This window comes from Zootoca vivipara, chromosome 13, assembly GCF_965207765.1.
Source record: "Zootoca vivipara chromosome 13, rZooViv2.hap1.1, whole genome shotgun sequence".
NCBI classification, from domain to species: domain Eukaryota; kingdom Metazoa; phylum Chordata; class Lepidosauria; order Squamata; family Lacertidae; genus Zootoca; species Zootoca vivipara.
The window spans coordinates 563,078-587,852 of record NC_142596.1 but is presented as its reverse complement, the minus strand read 5'-3'; the positions used below and the strand labels follow the sequence as shown (position 1 = coordinate 587,852).

The window sequence follows — 24,775 nt, the reverse complement described above, 5'->3', positions numbered from 1 at the left end:
CATCCTTAAGGTGAGGTGTCAGAACTCCCGAATGGCGATTGGCGCGTTTTCTTCCAGCACCACAGCTTTGGCAGACCCAACCTCTTCCCCCTACGTTTGCGTCGCAATTCGGGAGTTGGGGGGATTGGCCTCCCCCCCCGTGCGTCCAACTTCCTGTCCCACCTGCGGCCTGGGCTCCACAACCTTGCCTGAGCCTCGGACACCACTTCCTGACTCTCCGCTGGAGGCAGAGCTCTCCTTACTCTCTCCAGCGCTTGGGGATGGGCTGGAACTTAAGATGGGAGGGACTTCCCTGTATCCCTTGTCCCTCACACTATGGCTTATTTTCAAGGGATGTCTTATTTTTTTCCTCCTCCTCCTGCCGCGGCCGGCATTGCTGCTGCGCCTATCACTATGTCTTATTTTCAGGGTATGGCTTATATTCCTTGAATTCTTAAAAATTCTGCTATGGCTTATTTTATGGGTATATCTTAAAATATGAGAAACAGGGTACTGTAGTCAATTGTATGTAAAAAGGGCATGTGGGTGGGTCTCCACTTTTCTCCAAAACCTCTTGACCAATTGTGTTCCAATTCAGACACAACGTCCCATGCAAATGTCCGAAAGATCTTATAAAGTTTGCTAAGTCAAATGTCACACCTGAGCCAGGTAAGACCCCCAAAAACCCCGTGTTCAAGAACTCACAACTCACCCTAAAGTGGATGCTGGGAAATAGAAGCCAGAATCAAGAGACCTTGCACAACAGCGGCCTCGAGTGACGGCTACACTGGTACTGCAGGTAGGAAAGTTTTCCTTTCAACAACAGCTCAGCTCGCCTTTGCAGACTAGGCCAAATAGAGCTGCGGGCTCCCCTGGGTGGGGGATGGGGGAGGAGGGGCAGGAAAGGTCATGGGGCGGGACAGGGTGGGGCCAATCACAGGGATGAGCCGGGGTGGGGGAGGAGTCTGAAGGGGGACTCTGAGGGCCCATTTAACAGACTAAGCCACAGTGGGGCCTACAGGGGAGTGTGCAGGAGGTCTCCGAGGGCCAGCTAGTGTACACACACACACATGATTATTTCTTTTTTTCCAATTTTTGGCAATTAGTGTTCTCGCCGCTCCCATGGCGTAAAGGAATATTTTCTTATTTTCTCTGGCAATATCTATGTCTAGTATCCCCAATAAAAAAGCTTCTGTTTTCTTAAGAAAGTTGTTTGAACATTTTCTTTAACTCTTCATACACTATATCCCAGAAGCCTTTTATTTTATCACGTCCACCACATATGTATGAGTGTCCTCTCTGTTTTGTTACACCTCCAACACAGATCTGATTTTGTTTTATATATTTTACATATTTTGGTTGGTGTTAAATACCATTTGTAAAACATCTTTATTACATTTTCTCTTATCGCTTCACAAGTCTCATCATCAAGTCACTTTTGAATCTTGAAGGTTCTTTACTAAAGCCCCTTTTTATCTTTTTATCTTGTTTAAATAAGTTATGTATTTGGTGTGACCAATTGTTCACTTTACTTATTTCTTCAAAAATTTTGAGTCTTAGTAGGTTGCCTTCTTCACAGAGAATCTCTTCCTATGTAACCCATTCATTAACCTTTTTTACTGTCATGGCTTCCATCAGCAACAACCTCCAGGGATTCTTTTGTTCCAGGATACCCTTATTTTTTGTCCAGACTGCATATAGAGATCCTTTTATTACATGATTCGTAAAATCTCTGTGAACTCTCGCCTTATCCTACCATAAGTAACTATGGCAGCCAAAATGGTTGTTAAAGCCCTCTAAGTCTAATAAGTTGGGACGCGGGCATAGCTGCCAACCCCCAGATTTGAAGATAAGGAATCCTATGGGGCTGTCAACTCCCAGATATGAAAGTAAGGTCGCTGAATAAGGGAATTTGCCGCAAAAAAGGAAAAGTTGACAGCACTGGACGCGGGTGGCACTGTGGGTTAAACCACAGTGGTCGGTGGTTCAAATCCCTGCGAAGGGGTGAGCTCCCATTGCTCAGTCACTGCTCCTGCCAACCTAGCAGTTCAAAAGCACGAAGTGCAAGTAGATAAATAGGTACCGCTCCGGCTGGAAGATAAAGGTAAACTATAAGGAATTATATAAAGAAGGCCAAGAAAATCAAGAAAGTATAGATCGAGTTTTCGAACCAGAATATATTATGGAAGATCACAAAAGATGCATCAGCCCAATTGAATGCCCCAATCAGTATGATGGAAATCCAACAAGTAATGGAAAGGGTGAAAGTAGGGAAGGCCCTAGGTCCAGACGGATTACCAGCTAAATATTACAAAAAACTAGAAAATCTATTGTCACTACCATATAAAGAGGTAGTGAGCAATATCTTAAATACAGGGAAGCTACCAGAATCATGGGAGGAGACCCATATAACCTTGACCCAACATCAGTTAAGAATTACTGACCTATATCTCTCCTTTAAAATAACTATAACATATTCAGATATACTAGCAAGTAGATTGAAACGTATACTGAAAGACTATATTCATGAGGACCAAGCAGGATTTCTCCCAGGAAGCCATATGAAAAATAATATAAGATATGTAATAGATACTCTAGAGCTGGGGTATCCAACCGGTCGACCACAGGATGATCGTGGTCGACTGCGGGATCCTTATCGCGTTGTTTAGAATTATGTCCCCGCTCCCCTTCCCCTGCGTCATGTTTAGTGTGTGTTCCTTTGTTGTCTGCTGTAGTGCTGTGTTCGTCTGTTGTCTGAACTCCCCCCCTCCCAAAATGGGTAAATCACTGCCAGGTTTCCCCCCCCCTGCTCTAGAGTATCTGGAAGTCAAAATCAAAAAACAGGCCGCACTGTTATTTATTGATGCGGAGAAGGCGTTTGACAACGTCTCCTGGAGGTTTATGAATTTTTTAAAAGAAATGATAGGAGTGGGAGAAATTTTTTATAAAGATATAAACGCAATATGCTTGCAATGAAGAGCTAAACTAGTCATAAATAACAATCTAACAGAAAATTGTAATATAAAAAGAGGTACAAGATAGGGGTGTCATTTATTCACATTGTTATTTATATTGGTGTTACAAATCTATATATATACTAGTATCATGAAGTCTGTTAAAATAACGGGTGCTAGAGCAGACCTGTTGCTCTAGCAACCTCAGGGACATGTCTCTCTCATCCCTGGAGAGCTGCTGCCTTCTGGGCGCCCGTGCCAACAGACTGGGTTGAGGGATGCCCCCCAAAAGCCGTGTCACAGCCCAGGCTGGCACCACGGAAACCTTTCCCTGCTTTTTCCTCCCGGGGTCTGCGTGCAAACTCCAGGTGGACGCGTTTCTAAGGGTCGTCAGGAGGTGGACTCGGGTGGCCCCGGCAGCTGATTCCCCTTCATTCCCCTCTCCGGACATACCTGGCTTTCCCCGCTCAGTTTGTGCCCACCCGGCGGCGGAGGCGCGGCACTGCCCATTCCGCTGAAGTCTTGCCAAGAAGTGCTGGTGGCCGCCCTCCTCCCACACGCTGCTCCGCCCGCCTCTCGAGGGGCTCGTGGGGGAGGGAGGGAGAGCTTGCGGTGCATGCTGGGACACGTAGTCCTGCAGGGGCAGGAGAGGCGAGCGGTCGGTCGGCAGGGTCCGGACTGAGGCAAGTTCCTGAGTGGGCAGCCCGGGGTAGTGGTGGCGCGGACAGAGTGAGAGCTGCTCCGAACCCCGAGAGGCTGAGCTCCCTTACGCGCCGGTTAACGCGCTCTGTCTCTGCGTTCCAAGTCCCAACGGCTGTCCGTGGGGCACATGCGCAGTAGCGCAATCCCAGGGACACAGGGACTGGACGCAGAGACACTTGGTCTATATTATATAGGATATAAAATGTAAAATGTGCATGTTTGTGGGTCTTCACTTTTCTCCGAAACCGCTTGACCGATTCTGTTGAAATTTGGACACAACATTCCAGTCCAATATGCGAGTGTTTGCATAAACTTCGATTACACAGATGTGACACCTGTCACAGGTAAAAATATGATTTTGTGGAAAAAATAGCGCCTTCCAGTGGACATCAAAGGAACAGACACCATTTCTGTAGTACAGCCCCACCCCACCTGCCCCATTCCTCCTCCTCCTACCTCGCCACCACCCACCTCACCAGTCAGGGCCCCACTGCAACTTCACCAAGCCGGACCCTGCCGCCTCCACCTTCCACGCCGACTTGAGAGACAGACCGGGCCTCGAGAACCACCCTCTTGTCCACCAGAATCCGCCGGGAAAACTGGCCAGAACCTCCCCAACATGGCCAGACGGTATGCGACGGGGAGAGAAGGGGGCTCAGGGTGGAGGGTGACGTCACGTGGGGGGAATATGACGTCACCCACCAGGGGAACAGAAAGGGGGTGTCATTACACCCTCCGTCTGTCCACCTAAACGGGGGCCCTAATGGAGCCACAGCAACACGTGGCTGGGTACAGCTAGTTCTGAATACGAACATTAGAAAAGAAAAGAATATAAGCGGTATAGTCGTTGGAAACAAGACCTTCAAAGTAAAAGCCTTCACCGATGACCTGACTATAACCACAGAGAACCCAAAAGAAAGTGTGCCAATAGTGATAGAGAAGATTACGGAATTTGGGCTAGTCACAGGCTTTAAACTTAAGAAAGAAAAAACTAAAAAGTTAGTAAAAAAATATGAGAGAAGAGGATAGAATAGAACTACATCATCTTACAGGTAGAGTCCATTTCAGATACAACAGCTAAAGGCCAGAAATGATAAGCATTTAAGAATTTAAGAGAGAGCAGTTGGCATGTTGCCTGCAGACAATTATATATATTTATAAAATATATTAAATATTATATTTCCTGAGAGACAGGTGAGTGTGGCAGGTAACTGAGTGGCAAATGTGTCTGCCTCTTAAGTTCCCCACTCCTCGTCTGGCAGTATTTGCCTGCTTTTAAAGGTTGTTGTACGGGCTACCAATAAGACAATGAGCTGTAGTCAGTGTTAGCTCTGAGCCGATCCATTGAAACGAATGAACATTATTCATTTAGGTCCATTAATTTCAATGGGTCTACTCCAAGGAGGACATAGTTGGATGTTTCATATATAATTTGCTTCCATGGCTCCTTTTTATGCCACTTTGGGAGATTTATACAGTAGTTGCTTAATTATGTGGAATGACTATGATTAGGCATTCTTTCGTTTTGAACATGGAATTTGCATTGCCTTGTTATATTGATGGTTTGGTTTACATTGCTTGGTTATTGTTGGACCTGAGAGCCCAGGATTCCAGCCCCACTCATTCATGAAGCTCACCAGTCTCTGTCTCTCAGCCTCGCCTACCTGCCAGGGTTGTTGTGAGAATAAAGTGGGGATAAGAATCATCATGTGTGCCACAGTGGGCTCCTTGGAGGGAAGGCGGGATAGAAATTAAATTAAATTAAATAAATAAATAAATAAATAACACCAACAACAAGATGGAAATACAGACAGCCATTTAGAGGCGCCCCTTACGTTTTCTGAAATGCAAGGAGCTTCCGCCGCCTCTCTGCCTGCTCCAAGGAGCTGTACTTGGATTTGTACTGTGCCAGCCGGGGGTGTGGTGCTGCTGTGCTGTTGAGGTCCTGAGAGACAGCAAAGCTGGAAGCGAGAGCTTGGCTCAGCTCCTCCATTGTTTCTGTAGGCGAGAGAGGGGAAAGAAAAACCAGACCAAGACATTTAGGTACAGCAGAATTCATTTGGTTCAGCTCAGAGTAGGTCAGGCCAATGCAAACACAACCAAAGGCCCATCTAGTCCTGCATCCTGTGGGAGTGGACTAGATGATCCTTGGGGTACCTTGCAACTACAGTGGTCTGGTTAAGAACTTAATTAGTTCTGGAGGTCCGTTCTTAACCTGAAACCATTCTTAACCTGAGGTACCACTTTAGCTAATGGGGCCTCCCGCCACACGCGCTTTCTGTTCTCATCCTGAGGTAAAGTTCTTAACCCGAGGTACTACTTCCGGGTTAGCGGAGTCTGTAACCCAAAGTGCTTGTAACCCGAGGTACCACTGTAAACGACTCTATGATCCCTACAGTGGCTACCCAGGATCCCGCCAGGAAGCCCAAAGGCCAAAGATGAAGCTCACACCTCTTAAATTGAGAGGAAGACTGCTGAGCCAGGAAAGTCTCATACCTAGGGGCCAATGTGGCCCTTCAGAACTCTGTCTGGCCCTTGTCACTCTTTCCAGGCCATGCCCCTCACTGGCCCCAGAGTTTTCCCCGGCTGAAACATGTCCTTGAACTCTGATGATGCCACTTGTTTCTCTGGATGGAGGTCAAAGGTGTGTGTGAAGAAAGCAGCATATTGCAGCGTTTCTCAACCGCTGTTCCGCGGCACACTAGTGTGCCGCGAGACGCTGGCTGGTGTGTGGCGACGTGCGGCGACGAGAAGGGCGATTTACATTGTCACGTGCCTGGCGGCCTGACCCACCGGAAAGCAATATTTCTCCTCCTCTTTCCCAAAGCTCAGTGCAAACGACTGGAGGGTGGTTTTAGAGTCTAGGGAGGCCCCCTAGGGAGGCGCGCTCCAGATCCGCCGCCGGCCCCCCTTAAGCCGCATTGAGGTTGCTCCGCCTCCCCTGCCTCCTTCGCCCGTCCTTCGCCATGGCTGCGCGGCGGACGCTGGGCTTCGCGGTCCGGAATTACTCGCAAGCAGCAGCCAAGGTAACCTTTCGCCTTTGAGCCGCCCCGCAGCTCCCCTGGAAGTGTGCGCGCCCTTGTAATCCGGGGGCAGGCAGAGCCTTGCCTGGACTGTACCACTTCGGGCCGCGGGAGAGGAGAAGTGAGGGTCTGAAGGCTTCTCCCCTCCCATGGGGCGGCAGGAGGGAGATTAATTTCCTCCTTCCTATAGTCAATATAGGGCGGCACAGAGTTAATTTTTTTAACTTTTTAAATGGTGGTGTGCCTCGTGATTTTTTTTCATGGAACAAGTGTGCCGTGGCCTAAAAAAGGTTGAGAAACACTGGCCTATTGGACCAAAATTAGATTCACTCTCATTGCTCCAACGGCCTTTTAGTCCATAAACATTTATACGGCGAAGAATCTGTCCGCTTCATCAAGTGCAGAAAGTCTTGTCTTTAACTGACTGAAATCTGTTATCTACATACCTGCCAAGTTCCTGCCGGAAAAATAAGGGATCGGCAGACTGGAAGTAGCGCTGCGACCATTTTGGAACAGGGCAGAGCAGCATCGGAAGTCGCTTCTGAGCATACTCCACCCAGTTCCAAAATGACCGCCGCGCCAGAAATCATTTCTGCACATGTCCAGAGACTCCAGACATGGGAAGAAGGAGCCTCCCCTGGCTGGTAACTAAACTGGGGGGAAACAAAAAAATCTGTTTTTCCAGCTGGAAAAACGGGGGTATCCCGGGGAATACGGGAGACTTGGCAGCTATGGTTATCTAGCTTGTCGCTGCATCTGGACAAATCATCATCACCAAACTCAGCATGAGGATTCCCAAGGTGGGGCAGCCTCTTCACCAACCATTTTGAATCAAGATGGGAGACCAAAACGTGGCCTTGGCGTGACTTCGTCCGTTTTCTGGCATAGGTTCATCCGCCTCTCAAGATACTGCTGCCAAACTTGCATTAGACTCGGTGGTCTCGATTGACATTTGTCGTGAGGCGCCATATGGAATCCAGAAAGCGGCTGAAACTTTGCCTGGTTTTTTGACATAGGCTTGCCCACTTCTCAAGGTACCATTTGGTGAGGGCTCCTAAGACAGGAACCGGGGCCTGTCCACATTTGGCCCCCAAGCTAAATAAAGGCAGGGGACCAAAGCGTGACTTTGGCTTCACATGATGTTGGGTGTGATGGCAAACTCAGGAATTACGCTACCCACTAAAACACTGGACTCTTTTGGGGCTCCTGGAGTTTCCTGGGCAGCGGTGTGCACAGCTGTGTGGGTAGACCTACATGGGGAGCATAGCTGTCAAGTTTTCCCTTTTCTCGCGAGGAAGCCTATTCAGCAAAAGGGAATTTCCCTTTAAAAAGGGGAGAACTTGACAGCTATGGTAGGGAGCGCCCGGCGATGCATCACCATCTTTATCCCGCCCCGCCCCCCATATATGTATGAAATAAGCCCCCAGATCCGAAGTTAACCCCTTCCGACTGTGACGACACGCGCAGACCCAGAGAGAGAAGCTTCCGCCCGGCGGGGCTTCCCAGTGGCGCAGGCAGCATCGCACCCCCTCAGAGGAGCCGGGGCTCGGAGGATGTGCCGGGGGCGGCGCTGATGCTTCTCTGAGATCCGCCCCGCCCCCGGGAAAAGCCAGGCTGCGCGCGCCTCCGCCTCTCCTCCGCCCGCCGGAGCTCATCTTCCACGCGAGAACATTAACAGCCGTTCGCTCGCCCCGATGGCGACCACCCAAGGCTGGAGGAAGGGTCTCCCAGGCCCCCCTTACCAGACGCGCCCCGCTGCCTCCCGACGGGACTCGAACCGGCAGATTTCAGGGAGCGGAGCAAGCAGCCAACCGTCACGCGGGCGCGGCCTCTGTCTTGCCTCGGCCAACCGGCTTCTTCCCCGGAGTTCACGGCTTGGCGAGGCGGAAGGGCGGGGCCAGGAAAAGCCCCTCCCTCCTCCCCCCGTCCCACCTCTCACCGCTTCCCTTGCACGCACCCAGCCGGGCGCACCTCGTGGGGACGCATGCGCATTCTTCGCCCCGCCCCTCGGCCGCTTGCTTATTCCCAAAAGCGCTTTGGTAAAGGGGGAAAGGAAGAGACCGCCTGCCCCAAGGAGACATCGACCTTTTAAATTGTGTAGAGAAAGTGTATAAAGAAAAGATTCCCCCCTCTCTAGAACCTGTTGACATCCATTGAGGCTAACGGATAAATGGAAGTCCTTCACAAAGCACATAGTTAAACTGTGGAACTCCCTTCCACAAGAGGCAGCAGGGGCCACCAACTTGGATGACTTTCATAGAGGATTAGACTAATCATGGAGCATAAGGCTATCAGCAGCTACTAGATGTGTGGCATAATGGTTAGAGCACAATGGTAGCCTGACTGCAAGGCCATGCACCATTCATTTGGGAATAAACCCCATGGGGCACAGACAGACTTCTGGTTGAACATTCATAGGATGGCCCTGCCTGGCAGTTGCTCCCCCAGAAGCAGAGCTACCGTAACATGAAATGTGCTTTTGCGGGCATCTACATGTGACCTTCCTGACTGGCATTGTGGACCTTATTATTTTTATTGCATCACTAGCTGGCCGTGATGCTTTTGAATGGATGCTTTTGAATTATGGTGCTGGAGGAGACACTTGAGAGTCCCATGGACTGCAAGAAGATCAAACCTCTCCATTCTGAAGGAAATCAGCCCTGAGTGCTCACTGGAAGGACAGATCGTGAAGCTGAGGCTCCAATACTTTGGCCACCTCATGAGAAGAGAAGACTCCCTGGAAAAGACCCTGATATTGGGAAAGATTGAGGGCACAAGGAGAGGGGGACGACAGAAGACGAGATGGTTGGACAGTATTCTCGAAGCCACCAAAATGAGTCTGACCAAACTGCGGGAGGCAGTGGAAGACAGGAGTGCCTGGCGTGCTCTGGTCCATGGGGTCACAAAGAGTCAGACACGACTGAACGACTAAACAACAACAACAAAGCTGGCCATACCACGCATTGCTGTGGCTCAGTCTGTTAAATGGAGCCTCAGTCCCCCTTCAAACTCCCCTCATCCCTGTGATTGGGCCCACCCTGTCCTGACTCATGACCTATTTGGGCCACCCCCCATCCCCTACCCAGGCAAGCCCCTACCTCCACTCAGCCTAGTCTGGAAAGCGGCCTAGTCTGCAAAGCCAAGCCGAGATACTGTGGAGAGGAAAGCTTTCCTAGGTGCAGTACCAGAGTAGCCCTTGCTAGAGGGTGCTGTGTTGCAATCTCTCCTGTACTCCCAGCATGCACTTTCATATGATTTGTGAGTTCTGAAACATGGGTTTTGGGAGTTTTACATGGCCCAGGTGTGACATCTGTCTACGCAACCTGTATAGGAACCTCCGCACAGTGAAATGGAACGTTGTGTCCAAATTTGAACGGAATCGGTCAAGCGGTTTCTGAGAAAGGTGCCCTGCCACCTACATGCACCTTTTACATTTATTTATCTATATACTGTATATAAAAATGTAGGCATTGCGCACTCGGAGGCCACCGCCTTTCTCCGTAACCGCTGAACCATCATGTAATAAATTTGGCCACAACGTTCCATGCCCATCAGGGAGGGATCTGGCATAATTCTCCCCTCAAAAAAACTCCATACCTTTCACACCTAAAATAATTATTAAACACAAAAAGTGGCGCCCAAATTAGACATCACCACCAGAAGCTCTGAAGACTCCAGCAGCATCCAATAGAAAGGCTGATCAACCACTGCTGCCTCCAAAGCCGCACCACCAGATGACATCACAAAATTCCACAGTCAACCAACTGAAAACAGGCCTTGTGCAGCAACAAGGCCCAACATGGAGTGGAGGTAGGGGCCTGCCTGGGGGGGGGGAATGGGGGGCTGAATAGGGGGCAGGGATAGGTAATGGGTCAGATCAGGGTGGGGGGAGACACAGGGATGAAACCTGCCCTCTCCATAGTGTCTCGCCTCAGCTTTGCAGACTAGGCTGAGTGGATTTAGGGGCCTGCCTGGGTTGGGGGATGAGGGGGGTCGAATAGGCCGCAGCACAGAATCAACTGAATATGGGCCTTTTATAGGGCCGTGCCTTTGGGTAGAATAAATGTTATTTCACATAACACACGTGGGTAGGGGAGTCAGGGTTGGGACAGGGCAAAATTTCACAGAACTCGTGCATTGGGGGAATGATTGTGTGCAAAATGAACGGGTCACCGGGGGGGGGGGTGTTGGACAGAGGAGAGGAGGGAAATCACAGGGATAAGCCGGGGGTGAGGGGAGGAGTGGGGGAATAACAAGGATACGTTATGGATTGGCACAGGGTCAAGGAAATAACACAAATAACCCACAGCAACGTGTGGAAAGGCCAGCTAGTATATATATAGATTTATACTGCACTATCCATGCACGTATGGGCCGCGGGTGGCGCTGTGGTCTAAACCACGGAGCCTAGGGCTTGATGATCAGAAGGTTGGTGGTTCGAATCCCTGTGACAGGGTGAGCTCCTTTCGTTTGGTCCAGCTCCTGCCCACCTAGCAGTTCGAAAGCACGTCAAAGTGCAAATAGATAAATAGGGGGAAGGTAAACGGCATTTCCGTGCACTGCTCTGGTTTGCCAGAAGTGGCTTTGTCATGCTGGCCACATGACCCGGAAGCTGTCTAGACAAACGCCAGCCCCCTCAGCCTATAGAGCGAGATGAGCGCCACAACCCGAGAGTCATTCACAACTGGACCTAACGGTCAGGGGTACCTTTAATTTACCTTTACCTTTATCCATGCACATGGCCCTTGATAAAGTCCCTGGGGGCAGGAGCCTATCCTGATGGGATTGCAATCTAAAATAGCTATGTGTGGATATATATGAGAGTTGGAACAACCAGCAGCAAATCAGTTCCGATAATCGTAATTACTGCAACAGATTGCAATGGATGGAGGTGAATGCACACCCATTAATTTCATTGGGTCTACTCTGAGTAGGACTCTCTTTGGACTCAACATATCACCTGGGAAGTTTGGGTTTAAATCCCCATTCTGTCAGAGAGCTTGCCTGGGCCAGTCATTCTCTCTCTCATGGCCTAGACTACCTCCCACAATTGCCTAGTTACAGGTAGGTAGCCGTGTTGGTCTGCCGTAGTCAAATAAAAAATAAACAAATTCCTTCCAGTAGCACCAACTAAGTTTGTTATTGGTATGAGCTTTGGTGTGCATGAGACCCACAATTGCCCTAAGGGGAAAAGGGCAGCAGGAAGAGAACCACCTTCATCAGCATTACAGGAAGGGGGGGGGGATAAAACCTGCAACATAATGTTGCAGCACATGTTCAGGGTGCCAGCTATGCCCCTTTCCAGGGTACTCCATTCTACCCCACCAGTCTTCTTTGGGGCTCTCCCATCATTCAGTCAGCAGTCCATGCCCACTGAACATGCTCAATCCTCATGGGTTGTTGTTTTTAATTCCCTCATGCCTTGGAGTCTGCCCCCCCCCAGCTTGCTGATGCCTCCTCCTTATGTGGGAGGGGTGCCATTTTGTCTACACAAGGACCCACCCTTGGCACACCAGTTTTTTCTATGTGTATATGATTAGCATATATGATTAGCGAGCCTGAAATCCTATACAGTACAGTACTGTACATGGTTACCTAGATGTAAGCACAACAGGGTAGTGAGTACCACTAACAAACAGGATCAGGCTGTACAGCCATAATCTTATCACAGTATCAAGTGGAACTTCAAAATAAGTGCAGGATTTTCTGGTATGCATTGAGAACTGGGGTGCAAAGTTCACTCCAGGGGTCTGCCTTTCTGTGATGCAATCATTCAGTGTTTGGAATGCAGGTGCGCAAGCAAATGAAAGACATGTTTGCCCCTCCATATTTCACCCATTCCCTGTGCATAGAAAACAACAGGGAGCCCAATTTAAATGACTGTTTTCAATTAAATGTTCCTATCCCATGTAATTCCTAAGCAAAGTCTGTGTTAATTGGCTGGAATAACTTAAAAACAAAGCAGAAAAGGTGTTTATTTAAAACTGGAGTCTCTATACAGTGCTACCTAAGTCAGTGAGTGTGGTGGAGGACCACTTTTTCTGCCTGCTATCCTGATTGTAATGCACTCTACAAGGAAGTTTTTAATTGTACAGCAAAGGTATTCTTAAAGATAGCCGTGGGTCACCTGAACAAAGCTGACAGCGGGGGGGGGGGGAGGGGACCAAAGTTTGCGAAATACAACTCCCAGCTCTCCGCTGGTTGCGGATGATGGGAGTTGTAGTATCAGAATAAAAAGAAGAGTCCCCCCCCCCGCCCCGGAGCAGAACAGCTCTTCTTGGTGCTTCCCCCGGGAGAGCCGGCGCGGCTCCGGCAGCGGTCTGCAGAGGGCAGCCGCGGTCCTCGCTGCCTGCCCGGGGTGACTCTGGGTCGGCGGCTGGGCGGGAGCTGCCGAGGCTGCCGGGCCCCTCGCGCGCGTCCCAGAGCGCGACCTGGGCCGCCGGGAAGAGCCGTGGCGGAGAAGGGCGCCGAGAGCGAGAGCACCGCTGCGCCCACGAAGAGGCGGCGGAGGGTCGGAGAGAGGAGGGCCGCCGGGTGGCCGCCCGGGCGAGGGAGGGAGGGAGGCAGGGCTGCTCCGCCTGCTCCTCCGGCCGCCCCGCCCCACCTCCTCGCAGCCCGGCCAGAGCCGAAGCGGCGGCGGCGGCGGCGGCGGCGTCCCGGCCTCGTTCCCGGCGGAAGTGGCTCCCGTTGGCCCGGATCCTGATCTCCGCGCAACCCGCCGGGCTCCGTCACGGCAACTCCGCGGAAACTTTCGGCGCTCGCCTCCCCTTGCCCGGCGGGACGGAACCCGCGCTCGCTGCCCTTTCCGTTTCGACTCCGCAGGCGCAAGATCCCCGAGGCGCCGGGAAGCGGCGACCGCCTCGCGCGAAGGACTTTCCTGCCTCTCGGAGGAGGCGGGTGGGATCCGAGGAAGGAGTCCATAGCAAAAGGCACCTGCGGCCTTGAAGGGATTTAACGCTTAGCTGGTGGAGCGGAATCCCTGGAAGCGAGGAGATCTATTTGGAGAGCTGCCGGGGGGGGGGGGCAAGAAAGTCCCGTTGCTGCGTGGAATCCTTCTGCCTTTTCGCCCTCCCAGCAGGGCCTGCAAAGTAGCAAACTACTTCTGGTTTCTATTTCATTTTCTTCCCTCCTGGCAAAAGACATCAACAAGTTCTCTTGAACTCTGTGCTTGCCCTGTTGAAATAGGAGGGGCTGTGCATGTTTGTGTTATTCTGAGGACTAAAGGCGTGACCATTCAGTTTTGGATTGACTTGTGGCTTTTCTGTCCCCCCCCCCCAACCTCTGGAGGGTTGTAGATTTCAAATCAGACCCAAAAGGCTTGCAAAGGCTTGCAAAACATTTTCGATCTGTAATAACAACAGTAGGGTTTTTTCAGTTATTTTTTATTCTTCTTCTTCTTGAAAGGCGTTTTTTTCCAGCACCATGATCGTGCATTACGCTGGATTCACTTTCAGATAAAATCGAGCAAAATTATTTAATTTTTAAAATATACATACATTTTGAAAGATAAACTTTCCTTACAAAAGCCCTATCTTGGATATCACTCACCTGATGGGAGACTGCTAAATTTTATGTGTACTTCAGGGTTGGTTCAGGAATAACTTGTTTGCAAGATAAAATCAACACAGGACTGACAGTTTTGTAAGTTATCCATGGATCTGACCGAGTCCTGTAGAACCTGAAAGGGGGGCAGGGGTTGACAATGCTGTTTCCTTTGCCCTGAGCTGGTCACCCTTGACCAGGGCCTGCCCACTGGGAAATTGGTTGGCCCTGATAAACCTCAGGACTGATTCTGAAGAAAGAGACAAATTGTTTTGGTCTTTTCCGGGAAAGTCTATGAAACTCTTTTGATTTCGCAAAAGTGTTTCAGATTTCAAGGCACACGGCAAGTGCTGTGTTTAAGTAGGGACTTAAGTATTCAAGAAACCACGGCAGTGCTTGTGGTGGGGAGACCTTTTTGTGTCAGCAGCAGGCTGTACCACAGTGAGCAGCCATGGCAATGAAGGCCAGGGCTCTCTACAGCTTCTGCAGCGAAAACAAGGAGGAGATCAGCATCGAGGAGAACGAAGAGCTGGTCATCTTCAGCGAGAACTCATTGGACGGGTGGCTGCAGGGGACTAATAGCCGCGGTGAGACCGGCCTTTTTCCTGCGTCCTACGTGGAAATCCTTCGCTCCAGGACAGCCTCAACTTACTCAGACTACTCCAGCAGCCCAGCCAGGTCCCCTGGGAATGGCTCCTCCTGCTATGGGACCCCACCTAACACCAGTGTCTCCCACCAGGGCAGCTTTGAAGATGATGATGACGATGACTGGGATGAGTGGGATGACAGCAGCACGGTGGTGGAGGAGCCCAGGAGCAGGGCTGGCACCAACGGGCACCCGTCCCCGCACCCGTCTTACCCTGGGCCATACAATATGGGCTACCGGCCCAAGCCTTCCTTGGAGAGGCAGGACAGCATGGGGTCTTCCAAGAGGGGCAGCGTGGTGGGGAAGAACCTCAACCGCTTCTCTTGCTTTGTCCGGTCTGGGGTGGAGGCCTTCATCTTGGGTGATGTCCCCATGATGTCTAAGATCTCAGAGGCTTACTACATCGACATGGGCCCCAGTGGGCCCCAGTGGAGGCCCAGTCCGCACCCTCTGGTCTGCTCTGTGGAGGATCCCACCAAACAGACCAAGTTCAAAGGCATCAAGAGCTACATCTCCTACCGGCTGACGCCCAGCAGCACCAACTCGCCAGTCTACCGGCGGTACAAACACTTTGACTGGCTGTACAACCGGCTGCTGCACAAGTTCACTGTTGTCTCTGTGCCCCACCTGCCCGAGAAGCAGGCCACGGGGCGCTTTGAGGAGGACTTCATTGAGAAGCGCAAGCGGCGGCTGATCTTGTGGATGGACCACATGACCAGCCACCCAACACTCTCGCAGTACGAGGGCTTCCAGCACTTCCTCACCTGTGGGGATGACAAGCAGTGGAAGCTGGGGAAGCGCCGGGCGGAGAAGGACGAGATGGTGGGCGCCAGCTTCCTGTTGACCCTCCAGATCCCGACGGAGCACCAGGATTTGCAGGACGTGGAGGACCGAGTGGACATGTTCAAGGCCTTCAGCAAGAAGATGGATGACAGCGTGTTACAGCTGACCAATGTGGCTTCCGAGCTGGTGCGCAAGCACCTGGGCGGCTTCCGCAAAGAGTTCCAGAAGCTGGGCAATGCCTTTCAGGCCGTGAGCCAGTCTTTCCAGATGGACCCTCCCTACAGCTTCAGTGCGCTCAACGGTGCCCTCTCACACACGGGCAAGACCTATGAGGCTGTGGGGGAGATGTTTGCCGAGCAGCCCAAGAACGACCTGTTCCTCATGCTGGACACGCTTTCCTTGTACCAGGGGCTCCTCTCCAACTTCCCAGACATCATCCATCTTCAGAAAGGTAAGTGCAGAGTGCGCAGCTGTCCAGGCGGATGCTGCTGGGGAGGAGGAGGCAACCGGTGTGGCTCGGGTGTTGTGTAGAGGCTGTCCTTAGTGGTGCCTCATTGTACTGTAGCATCTTGGAGCATGTGAACGTTACTGTGTGTTGCTGCTACAGGACCATTGGCTCGCATGGAGTGGAGGAAGTCAGGTCCTGAGGGGCTCATGATCTAGCACAACCTGGCCCCCTCTCCAGACGCTTGGGACTACAATTCCTCTCAGTGGGGCTGATGGGAACTATAAGCGTAAACATTTGAGGGCACCAGGTTGGAGAAGGCTGTTCTTAGGAAAGAATCGGAACCCAATGAGGAAGGAACATGTAATTCTTTCACTTATTATTGTTATTTTATTTTAAAATGCCTATTGCTGATTCCTTGAAAATTGTGTGCAACAGATAAAAACATCCAATAGATGATAGAAACAATGAAAAAAACTCTCAGTAAAGCAAAACACAACCATACGATCCAATCTCCATGGTGAGCAAGCAGGTGTGCCAATCCATAGGGATGGCAGAGCAGAGACCGGGAGGACCATTTTCACAAGGAACACTTTCTTTTATCACACTTACACTAGGTGTGTCTGCTTGGAAGCAGGTCCCAATGAATCCAGTGGTTTTTTCTCACCACCTCTTTCTTGTGTGTAGGTAGCCTTAAGTCAGTTTTTTTGCACCACCTGCTCTGTTGTGGTGGAGCCTCTGCAGTTGGTTTGACAGCACGCCCTGGTTGCAAGCCTTGCAGCTGCTTATGCTGTAGTCTGGTTTCTGTGAAGGAAAGGGACATGGCTAGCTTGGCGGGGGTTAACACCCTCATGCAGTCTCCAAAGCAGGACTGGGAGGCTAAGTGGGAAGGAACCCTGTGACAAGGAAGTGGAAGGAAGGGTGATGCCATTCGTCGCCGACTGACCCCTCCACCACCATTGGCTCCCTGCTTCAGTGGGTCTGCTCTGAGTAAAGCTGACTCAGTGTAGTTGACTACATTGACAATGGAGTGTACCTCTTGGGGTGAAGTTAAATCGCTCTGTTAGCAGCGTCAAAGTGACCTCCCCAGGCACAAGTCTGTTCAGTGTGCCTGGAGGTCCTGGGCTGCCCAAACAACTAGACCCCCCTCTCAGTCTCACCCTCTTTGCTGCAGGAGTTGCTGAAGGAGGCAAAGGCTTTCAGGGATTAGAGCCCCCTCCATTGGACACGGGAATCATTACAGTATCTCCAATACACACAGGAAGAGGGGAAATAAGAGTAAATGGTTTAAGTCAGGGAGGGGGAACCTGTGGTCCTCCAGGTATTGCTGGACTACAACTCCCAGCTTGCGTGACCACTTGCCATCTGGCCTCTGGGGCTTTTGGGGGTTGACACCGAGCAGCACCTGCAGGGTCACAGATTTCCAGTCCCTGAAGCAGCACTGAAAGGGGATGTCTGTGGTGCTTCAGTACAAGATTCAGCTGCAAGAGAAGCACCCCGACCTTCACTGCAGCCGTCTTCCTTGCTTTGGCATTTTGGCCATTTCACACCTGTGAGTGGGAGAGACCAGCTTAACTCGAACTGAGGCCTAAGCAAATAGAAACCTCAACTGGCAATTTCCTGCTGGGACTATTCCTTGGAAGGTCGTTCATTGACCTTCCTGTCAGCAGCTGAGCATCCGGAGGGTCTAACTGTTTGTTCTCCACCCAATTCCTGAATGCTGGATTTTTTTGCACTGCATGCAGTGAGTCCAGCAAAGGAGTCAAAAAACACATTTGCATGCTTGCTAGAGAATTGGGAAGGGAGCCTAGCCCAGCACTAGAAGCTAGGACACCTGCTTGGCATGCAGAAGGTTTCGGGTTCTGTCCCTGGAATGTCCAGTTTAAAGATTTGACTTGCAGGTGGGAGGAAGGGCTGCTCTTGGAGTCCCTGAAGAGTGGCTGCCAGAGTTGGCCCAGGCATGAGGCCGACGAGGCTTTAGCAGACCTCTAGGTGACATTCCTGTGGGTTCCCCTTGTGGGTGCCCTGCCTCCTCCGCCATCAGAACCGATTTTTGACAAGGTCACAGCCATGTTGGGCAAGATCTCACCCCAAATTGGAGCAATCTTGTCCCAAATGGGCAGAGGTGGCGATGTTGCTTCTTCACCAGTGGTCGCAGGAGCCTCAAGGGCAAAATGGCTTGTGCTGCCCCGCTGTTGCCAGCCAGAGTAGACAATACTGACAAGTACCTGGCCTGCTCTGAGCGGTGGTGCTGGGGCCCGTTGGGGAAGGCAGGGAGCCCAGCAGCAGGTGGCACCAGAGCCAATGGCAGGTGGAGCCTCCCCATCCTAATTTTGTCTCCATTGTCTGTTGCGTTTCCACAAAGTTGGCCCTGAGACCAAGGAGGAGGAAGGTGGCAGGCAGGGCCGTCCCTCAGCCCAGATGCAAGTCAGAAGGCAGACAGCTGAGGGTCGGCTGAGAGCAGAGCTTCACTTGGGGCCAGGAAATTCCCTGGGAGAACACTGCATAACAAGGTCAGGAACTGAGTGTGTTGCTGGGGGAGAGCTTCTCTGGGGAAAGGGCCTGGCCATCTGACTGCTGCACACTTTTCTTGGAGGGCTCACGAGGTGGTGATGGCAAGTAGCACACCAGCCCTGCCGTGTCTCCCTTTTTGAGGCAGAAGTTGGGAAGGATGGGAATATTAGACATACCGTAGCTGTGTTTCCACCCAGGTAAAGGCTGCAGGATCAGGGCTGTGGGGTGGCTGTATTGAGATGGTGGTTGTGTGATGCAGGGAGAATTTTTACACCTGGAGTTTCTTAATAATAATAATAACAACAACAAGAAGAAGAAGGATACTGACAAGCTGAGACGTGTCTAGAGGAGGGCAACCAAAATGGTCAAAGGCCTGGAAACGATGCCTTGTGAGGAACGGCTTAGGGAGCTGGGTATGTTTAGCCTGGAGAAGAGAAGGTTAAGGGGTGATATGATAGCCATGTATATAAAATGATGTCATATAGAGGAGGGTGAAAGGTTGTTTTCTGCTGCTCCAGAGAAGCGGACACGGAGCAATGGATTCAAACTACAAGAAAGAAGATTCCACCTAAACATTAGGAAGAACTTCCTGACAGTAAGAGCTGTTCAACAGTGGAATTTGCTGCCAAGAAGTGTGGTGGAGTCTCCTTCTTTGGAGGTCTTTAAGCAGACGCTTGACAGCCATCTGTCAGGAATGCTTTGATGGTGTTTCCTGCTTGGCAGGGGGTTGGACTGGACGGCGCTTGTGGTCTCTTCCAACTCTATGATTCTATGATTCTAACAATAATTTATTATTTATACCCTGCCCATCTGGCTGGGTTTCCCCAGCCACTCTGGGCGGCTTCCAACAGAAATATTAGAATACACAATTTCTTAAAGATTAAAAGCTTCCCTAAACAGGGCTGCCTTCAGAAGTCCTTGAAAAGTCTGGTAGTTGTTTTTTTTTTGACATCTGGTGGGAGGGCGTTCCATAGGGTGGGGGCCACTTCTGAGAAGGCCCTCTGCCTGGTTCCCTGTAACTCGGCTTCTCAGCACTGGACCTCAGTGTCTGGGCAGAGCAATGGAGGTGGAGACGCTCCTTCAGGTATCCTGGTATACTTTTCCTATGCCATGCAGATTGCAGATTGTGACCGAGATCTCTCAATCTCTAGCTGGAATGTACCATGTCAGGACTGGCACAGGGTGGAGTGCTTCTCTTGGGCCCTTTCCCTGCCCCAAATCCCTTCCATACAGAAAAAGAATCTGTCAGGAAGGAGAGATGCAGCCCAGCCTTCATCTTGATCTGGACTCCTAGGCATCCTCTCTGCAGGCCTTGCTCCAGAGGGAGGGGGGCCCACCTGTTCTGAGACTCCCAGCTCCCCTCAGCCCCAGCCAGCATGCCCAATGGTCAGAGATGATGGATGGGAGTTGTAGTCCAGCAACTCCTGGAGGGCAGCAATTACCCCCGCCCTGCTCCAGAGTCATCTTGTATGTGTATTTGGGGGTGAATAATCTGAAACAAGTGGGTCCTGCAAGCCTGCCAGTGCCACTCTGGTGTGTCCTGGGCCCTTTGGGCTACACAAGGAATGTCAGCCACACCCTGAGCTTTGGGAATAGAAGGCAGTGATGCTGTTTCCATGTTAGACAACTGCCACCCTGTGATTTTGCGCTCAGAGGACTCCTGTGCAGGCTCTTTCTCTAGTCACATGCCCTAATTGCCCTCTCATTCCAAAAAAAAAAAAAAAGCATGGCATGGGCTGAAGTGCATTAAAAGAAGATCACTTGGATGAAAACTGGGACATGTGTATCTGATAGATAGGGAGCCTCCCTGCTCCCTGCCCCCATCATGCTCTCCCGGAGGCTCAGCTGTGCCTGTTGTGTACATTTGCTGTGCCTGCCCGGCATGGTTTTAAAAGTCAGCCCTGCTTTATTTCCCTGTTCCCTGCAGGCCATAAAAGAAATGCAAAAAATAAATCAAAATAAACAGTGCATGAAATGGCTGATGACAAAACCTACAGGCTGTCAGCCAGCATTAGTTGCCTCTGTGGCAGCAGCAATAGCAGTGCACAGAACAAGGTTCGGGTAACTCTGAGCAGCCTTCCCCAACCTGGTGCCCTCCAGATGTTGTTGGACTCCCAGAAGCCCAGTGGTCAAGGTTGATGGGAATTGTGGTCCAACAAGGCCTGGAGGATGCCGAGCAGATGGAGGCTGTGCTGAAGGACAGGATGCTGCCTTGAGCAACTCTCCTTTGCTAGCTGACAGGCTTTTCAAGATCTGGCAGGATGCATCCAATGTTTGTGTCAAGTTGGTGGTTGTTAAAAAGGCTCCGGAAGGGGCTTTGTCTTGGAGAAAGGCCAGAGCAAGGGAGCTAAGGGAGCACTTGCAGATGAGGCCAGAGTGCAGCTCCCAGGAACCCTGACCCTCAGCCATGCTCACAGCTTCTGGAGGGCCCCACATTGGCCCCCTCTGGGCCTGTCCTCTGCTATGGGCTGCTGAGTCTGGCCAGTATTGGAAGTGGCAGGTGCTGGACTTAACGTGACCATCCACCCCCAAGATCTTACTTGAGTTTTGCAGTGCATGCCTACTCAGAAGTAAAACACAGGGCACCCCAGGGACTGGCTATTGCATGTACAGTCATACCTTGGTTTGCGACCGCAATCCGTTCCGTGGAGCCGCTCGCTCCCCGAATTGGGTGCTCCCTGATGTACGCTACTGCGCATGCGCGAAGCACAATAGAGCACTTTTGCGCATCCGAGCGCTGCAGAACCCGGATGTAAACACTTCCGGGTCCACGATGGTCAGAAACCGAAGCGGACGCAAACGGAGGTGGTCGCAAACCAAGGTTTGACTGTATTCTTGTTTACAGTATTAAATTTGTATACTGCCCTCCATCCACAGATCTCAGGGTGGTTTGCAACATGCAGGATTGTGACCTAAATTTCTGGCAAGTCTGGGACAGGGCTGTGAAATGGGAAGAACAGCAAGCCTAGGCATCTTCAAATGAGGAATAAGATGGAGACAGGCACTTTGCAGGTGGAGGGATCAGCAAACAGGACGTTCTGGATAAACCGGAGCTGTTGGAGCATATGGAGTTAGTATTTCCTCTGCCTTGCAGCAGATGACTTATTTTCCACAGTGGGAATTCTTTTTATATATATAAATTTTTTATTGGTTTTACATAATTTTATACATTTTAACTTTAACCATTTCAAAACATTAAAATAAAAGGTCTTCCCATCTCTGCATACTCCATCAATTTAGTCTGCTATTCTTCTCTGGTCGGCACTTCTCTGGGCTAGAAGCATTCTCACTGCCATCGTTGCGTACATGAAAAGCCTTTTGTCTTCTTTTGGTATCTCTTCACCTATTATACCTATTAAATCTGGCAAGGAGAAGCTGCCTCTTTCTTTAGAGTCTGTCAATAACTTATATTTTATTCTTGGTTTCTTCCCCTGCCAGATAAATTTAGATACTGTTTTTTGCCATTCTTTAGAATGCCCTACCCCACTGATCATGGGTATTGATTGAAACAGAAAAAGTATTCTCGGTAGCACATTTATTTTTATAGTTGATATTCTTCCCCAAAATGACAAATTCATCCCTCCCCACACCTCCAAGTTTCTCTTCCCTTCTTTCCACATCGGTATGTAATTACTGTATCATTAAATATATTACTATTTTTGTAGTTAACCCTACCCCTAAATATTTGACCTTTCCCCCCATAGTTATTTCTATGATCAATTCTTCAGATTGTACTGTCATATTTTTGACCAACATTTTGGTTTTTGTCTCATTAAGTTTAATACCAGCAACGTGTCCAAATTCCTGAATCTTTTCTAGTGCCTTTGTTGCACTAGTCAAAGGTTCTTCAACTGTTATTTCAAGAGCGTTTGCAAAGGCTTTCAATCTATATTCTTTGTTCCCCACCGAAATTCCTTTCACTCCTTCTCTTATAGTTCTCGCCAGGACTTCTAGCACTAAACTAAACAATAACAACAGGGGACAACACTGTCTGGTTATTTTAATAATGTCCCATTTTCCAGTCAGTACATTAACAATCAGCATGGCTTTCTGCTCAGAGTATATAGCGCCAATTCCTTTAAGAAATGATTCTCCAAATTCCATCCTTTCCATAGTCCATGAAATATTGTCAAAGGTCTTCTCCGCATCAATAAACATCAAAGCTACTTGCTTATCATTCCAGGCCTCCAGATATTCTATTACAGTACAGTGGTACCTTGTTTTAAGTCCGCCCTGTCGGTCGTCCATTTGCAGCAAACCCAGAAGTACCAAAGTGGGTTAAATCTGGGTTTGCCACACACACATAATAATAATAATAATAATCTGGGCGGCTTCCAACAAAACAGAAATTCTAAAATACAGAATATTATTATTATTATATATGGGATGCGGGTGGCTGTGGGTTAAACCACAGAGCCTAGGGCTTGCCGATCAGAAGGTCGGCGGTTCAAATCCCTGCGATGGGGTGAGCTCCCGTTGCTCGGTCCCTGCTCTGGCCAACCTAGCAGTTCAAAAGCACAAAGTAAATGGCGTTTCCGTGCAGCCCCCATGCAGATTAGAGCTCACCACAGCCAAGAAAGACCTCCTTTTTTCATCCCATCTTTTTTGCCAATTATAATTCAGATCTTTTTGCCAATTAATTAATCTTTTTTGCTTTTAGCTTTAATTTATCAGAGAGCTTGCAGCTTTTTTGCTTGGAGCCTGAGGCTTCTCACCACGGAGTAGTGAATGGATTCTAGCACTCGCGGCTCAATCTCACCATTCTTCCCCGCTCTTTGCAGGGCGGTTCGGGGGCAAGAGAGCTCACTAAGTGTGCAGCCGGATCCCCAGCACCCGAAACAGCCTTTTGGGCTTCTTCCAAGGGTACTTTGTGTTTCCCCTAAATCCCTCATGGCGATCGAGTCTGTCCCAGAGAACTAGACTCGCACTCCGATGCGATCCACAGTGGGAATCCTATGTCCATGTCTCAAAGCAGTGTGGCTTAACCTGCCGTGTCCTTGCAATCCCCAAGGAGGATGGAACAAGGATGGCCAAGTTGTGAGGGCAAGAAACTGGCTGTTTCACAGGAACATTGCTGGGGAATTAAAGGACCTGAGGCCCTGCTCTCCCCAGCATAGAAAATTGCATATCTGTAGAGATGCCTCTGGCAGATTAAAGTAAAGGGGAGCAGGGACTGTACAGTACTTTGCCCAGCTGTAAAATAAGTAAAGCAAAACTAAACAAAGTTTTAAAAAGGGAGGAAAGGCAGCAGGTCTGAGGCCTCAGCACAGAAGTTCTGGAGCTGCCGCTGCTTGCTAGCTTGTTGAACCAAGCCAGTCTCTCTAGAAGCTGAATTCTCTGATCGCAACCCCATGTTGCATGCATTTCACTCAGCTTTCCCTGTGGGAATTTTATTTATTTGTAACATAATTAATTTTATTCATATCCTGGATTCCTCCTCCCTTCCAGCTGTTAATGCATGTAGATGCAGAATAGCTCACAAACTAAGCTAATGGAAGATTAGAATTCAAAATATAGTACAATAGAGAAGTACAATCTCAGTTTACTTGCAGGATCGCCTCACCCCAAACATGGGTGACAGGTCCACATCCTGCTTGCTCCGCATTCGTGAGAAGTCAGTCTTGTGGAATAGCACCCACAATTTGGAACTCCTTGCCTGTGGACATCAGGATGGCATCCTCACTGCAACCTTTCAGCACCAGCTTAAAATATGTTTGTTCAGGCAAAACTATCTACATATGTAGAAGTCGAGTTCAATACATACGCCTTTATAGTCTATTGCTGTTTTTAATTTCTTTGGAAGGCTTTTAAATTCAACAGCCTTTTACTGAGAATTTTACTTTTTTAATAATTTGTAAACAGCTTAGAGGTTTACTGCAATCAAGCAGCATATAAATTTTGTTATATAGGTAAAATAAATAAATGTAAGAGGCATGAAAGCAGAATTGAAACAAGGGATCTGAAAGGATTCCATGACACCCACTGCCTTGCCCTTTGGTTTCATTACAAAGAGCCACTGTCTCTCTCTGTGTGTGTTTGTGTCTGTGTGAGAGAGAAACAGAGACGGAGGCTGGCTGAGACTTATCTCCCAGGCATTGAGAAAAAAGGAAGAAAGTTACACGGAGAATGGGCATGGCTACACAGAGAGCTTGGCGCCACACAGGCAGCATCGTGGTGGCTCTTGGTG

The 24,775-nt window shown here is 49.9% G+C and overlaps 2 protein-coding genes across 7 annotated transcripts in view; one reads left to right on the top strand and one right to left on the bottom strand.

Moving 5' to 3' along the window:
* SNUPN (snurportin 1) overlaps positions 1 to 8,657 on the bottom strand; it is a 53,730-nt gene extending 45,073 nt beyond the window's left edge. The window contains exons 1-2 of one of the 2 annotated variants that reach the window (XM_035138167.3): positions 8,401 to 8,657; positions 5,471 to 5,633 (exon numbers count right to left, since the gene is read on the bottom strand). In XM_035138167.3, coding sequence (XP_034994058.3) covers positions 5,471 to 5,628 — 158 coding nt within the window. In that variant the 5' untranslated portion in view covers positions 5,629 to 5,633; positions 8,401 to 8,657. The remainder of the gene's footprint in view (positions 1 to 5,470; positions 5,634 to 8,400) is intronic. The other variant, XM_088657372.1, reaches the window with a different exon arrangement.
* Positions 8,658 to 13,284: 4,627 nt separating this feature from the next.
* The window catches only part of SNX33 (sorting nexin 33), an 83,660-nt gene continuing 72,169 nt past the window's right edge, over positions 13,285 to 24,775 (top strand). For 3 of the 5 annotated variants that reach the window (XM_035138152.3, XM_088657153.1, XM_088657154.1), the window contains exon 1: positions 13,652 to 16,080. In XM_035138152.3, the coding sequence (XP_034994043.1) occupies positions 14,652 to 16,080 (1,429 nt within the window). In that variant the 5' untranslated portion in view covers positions 13,652 to 14,651. Of the gene's footprint in view, positions 16,081 to 18,439; positions 18,588 to 24,775 lie in introns of all 5 variants that reach the window. The other 2 variants (XM_088657152.1, XM_035138151.3) reach the window with 2 other exon arrangements.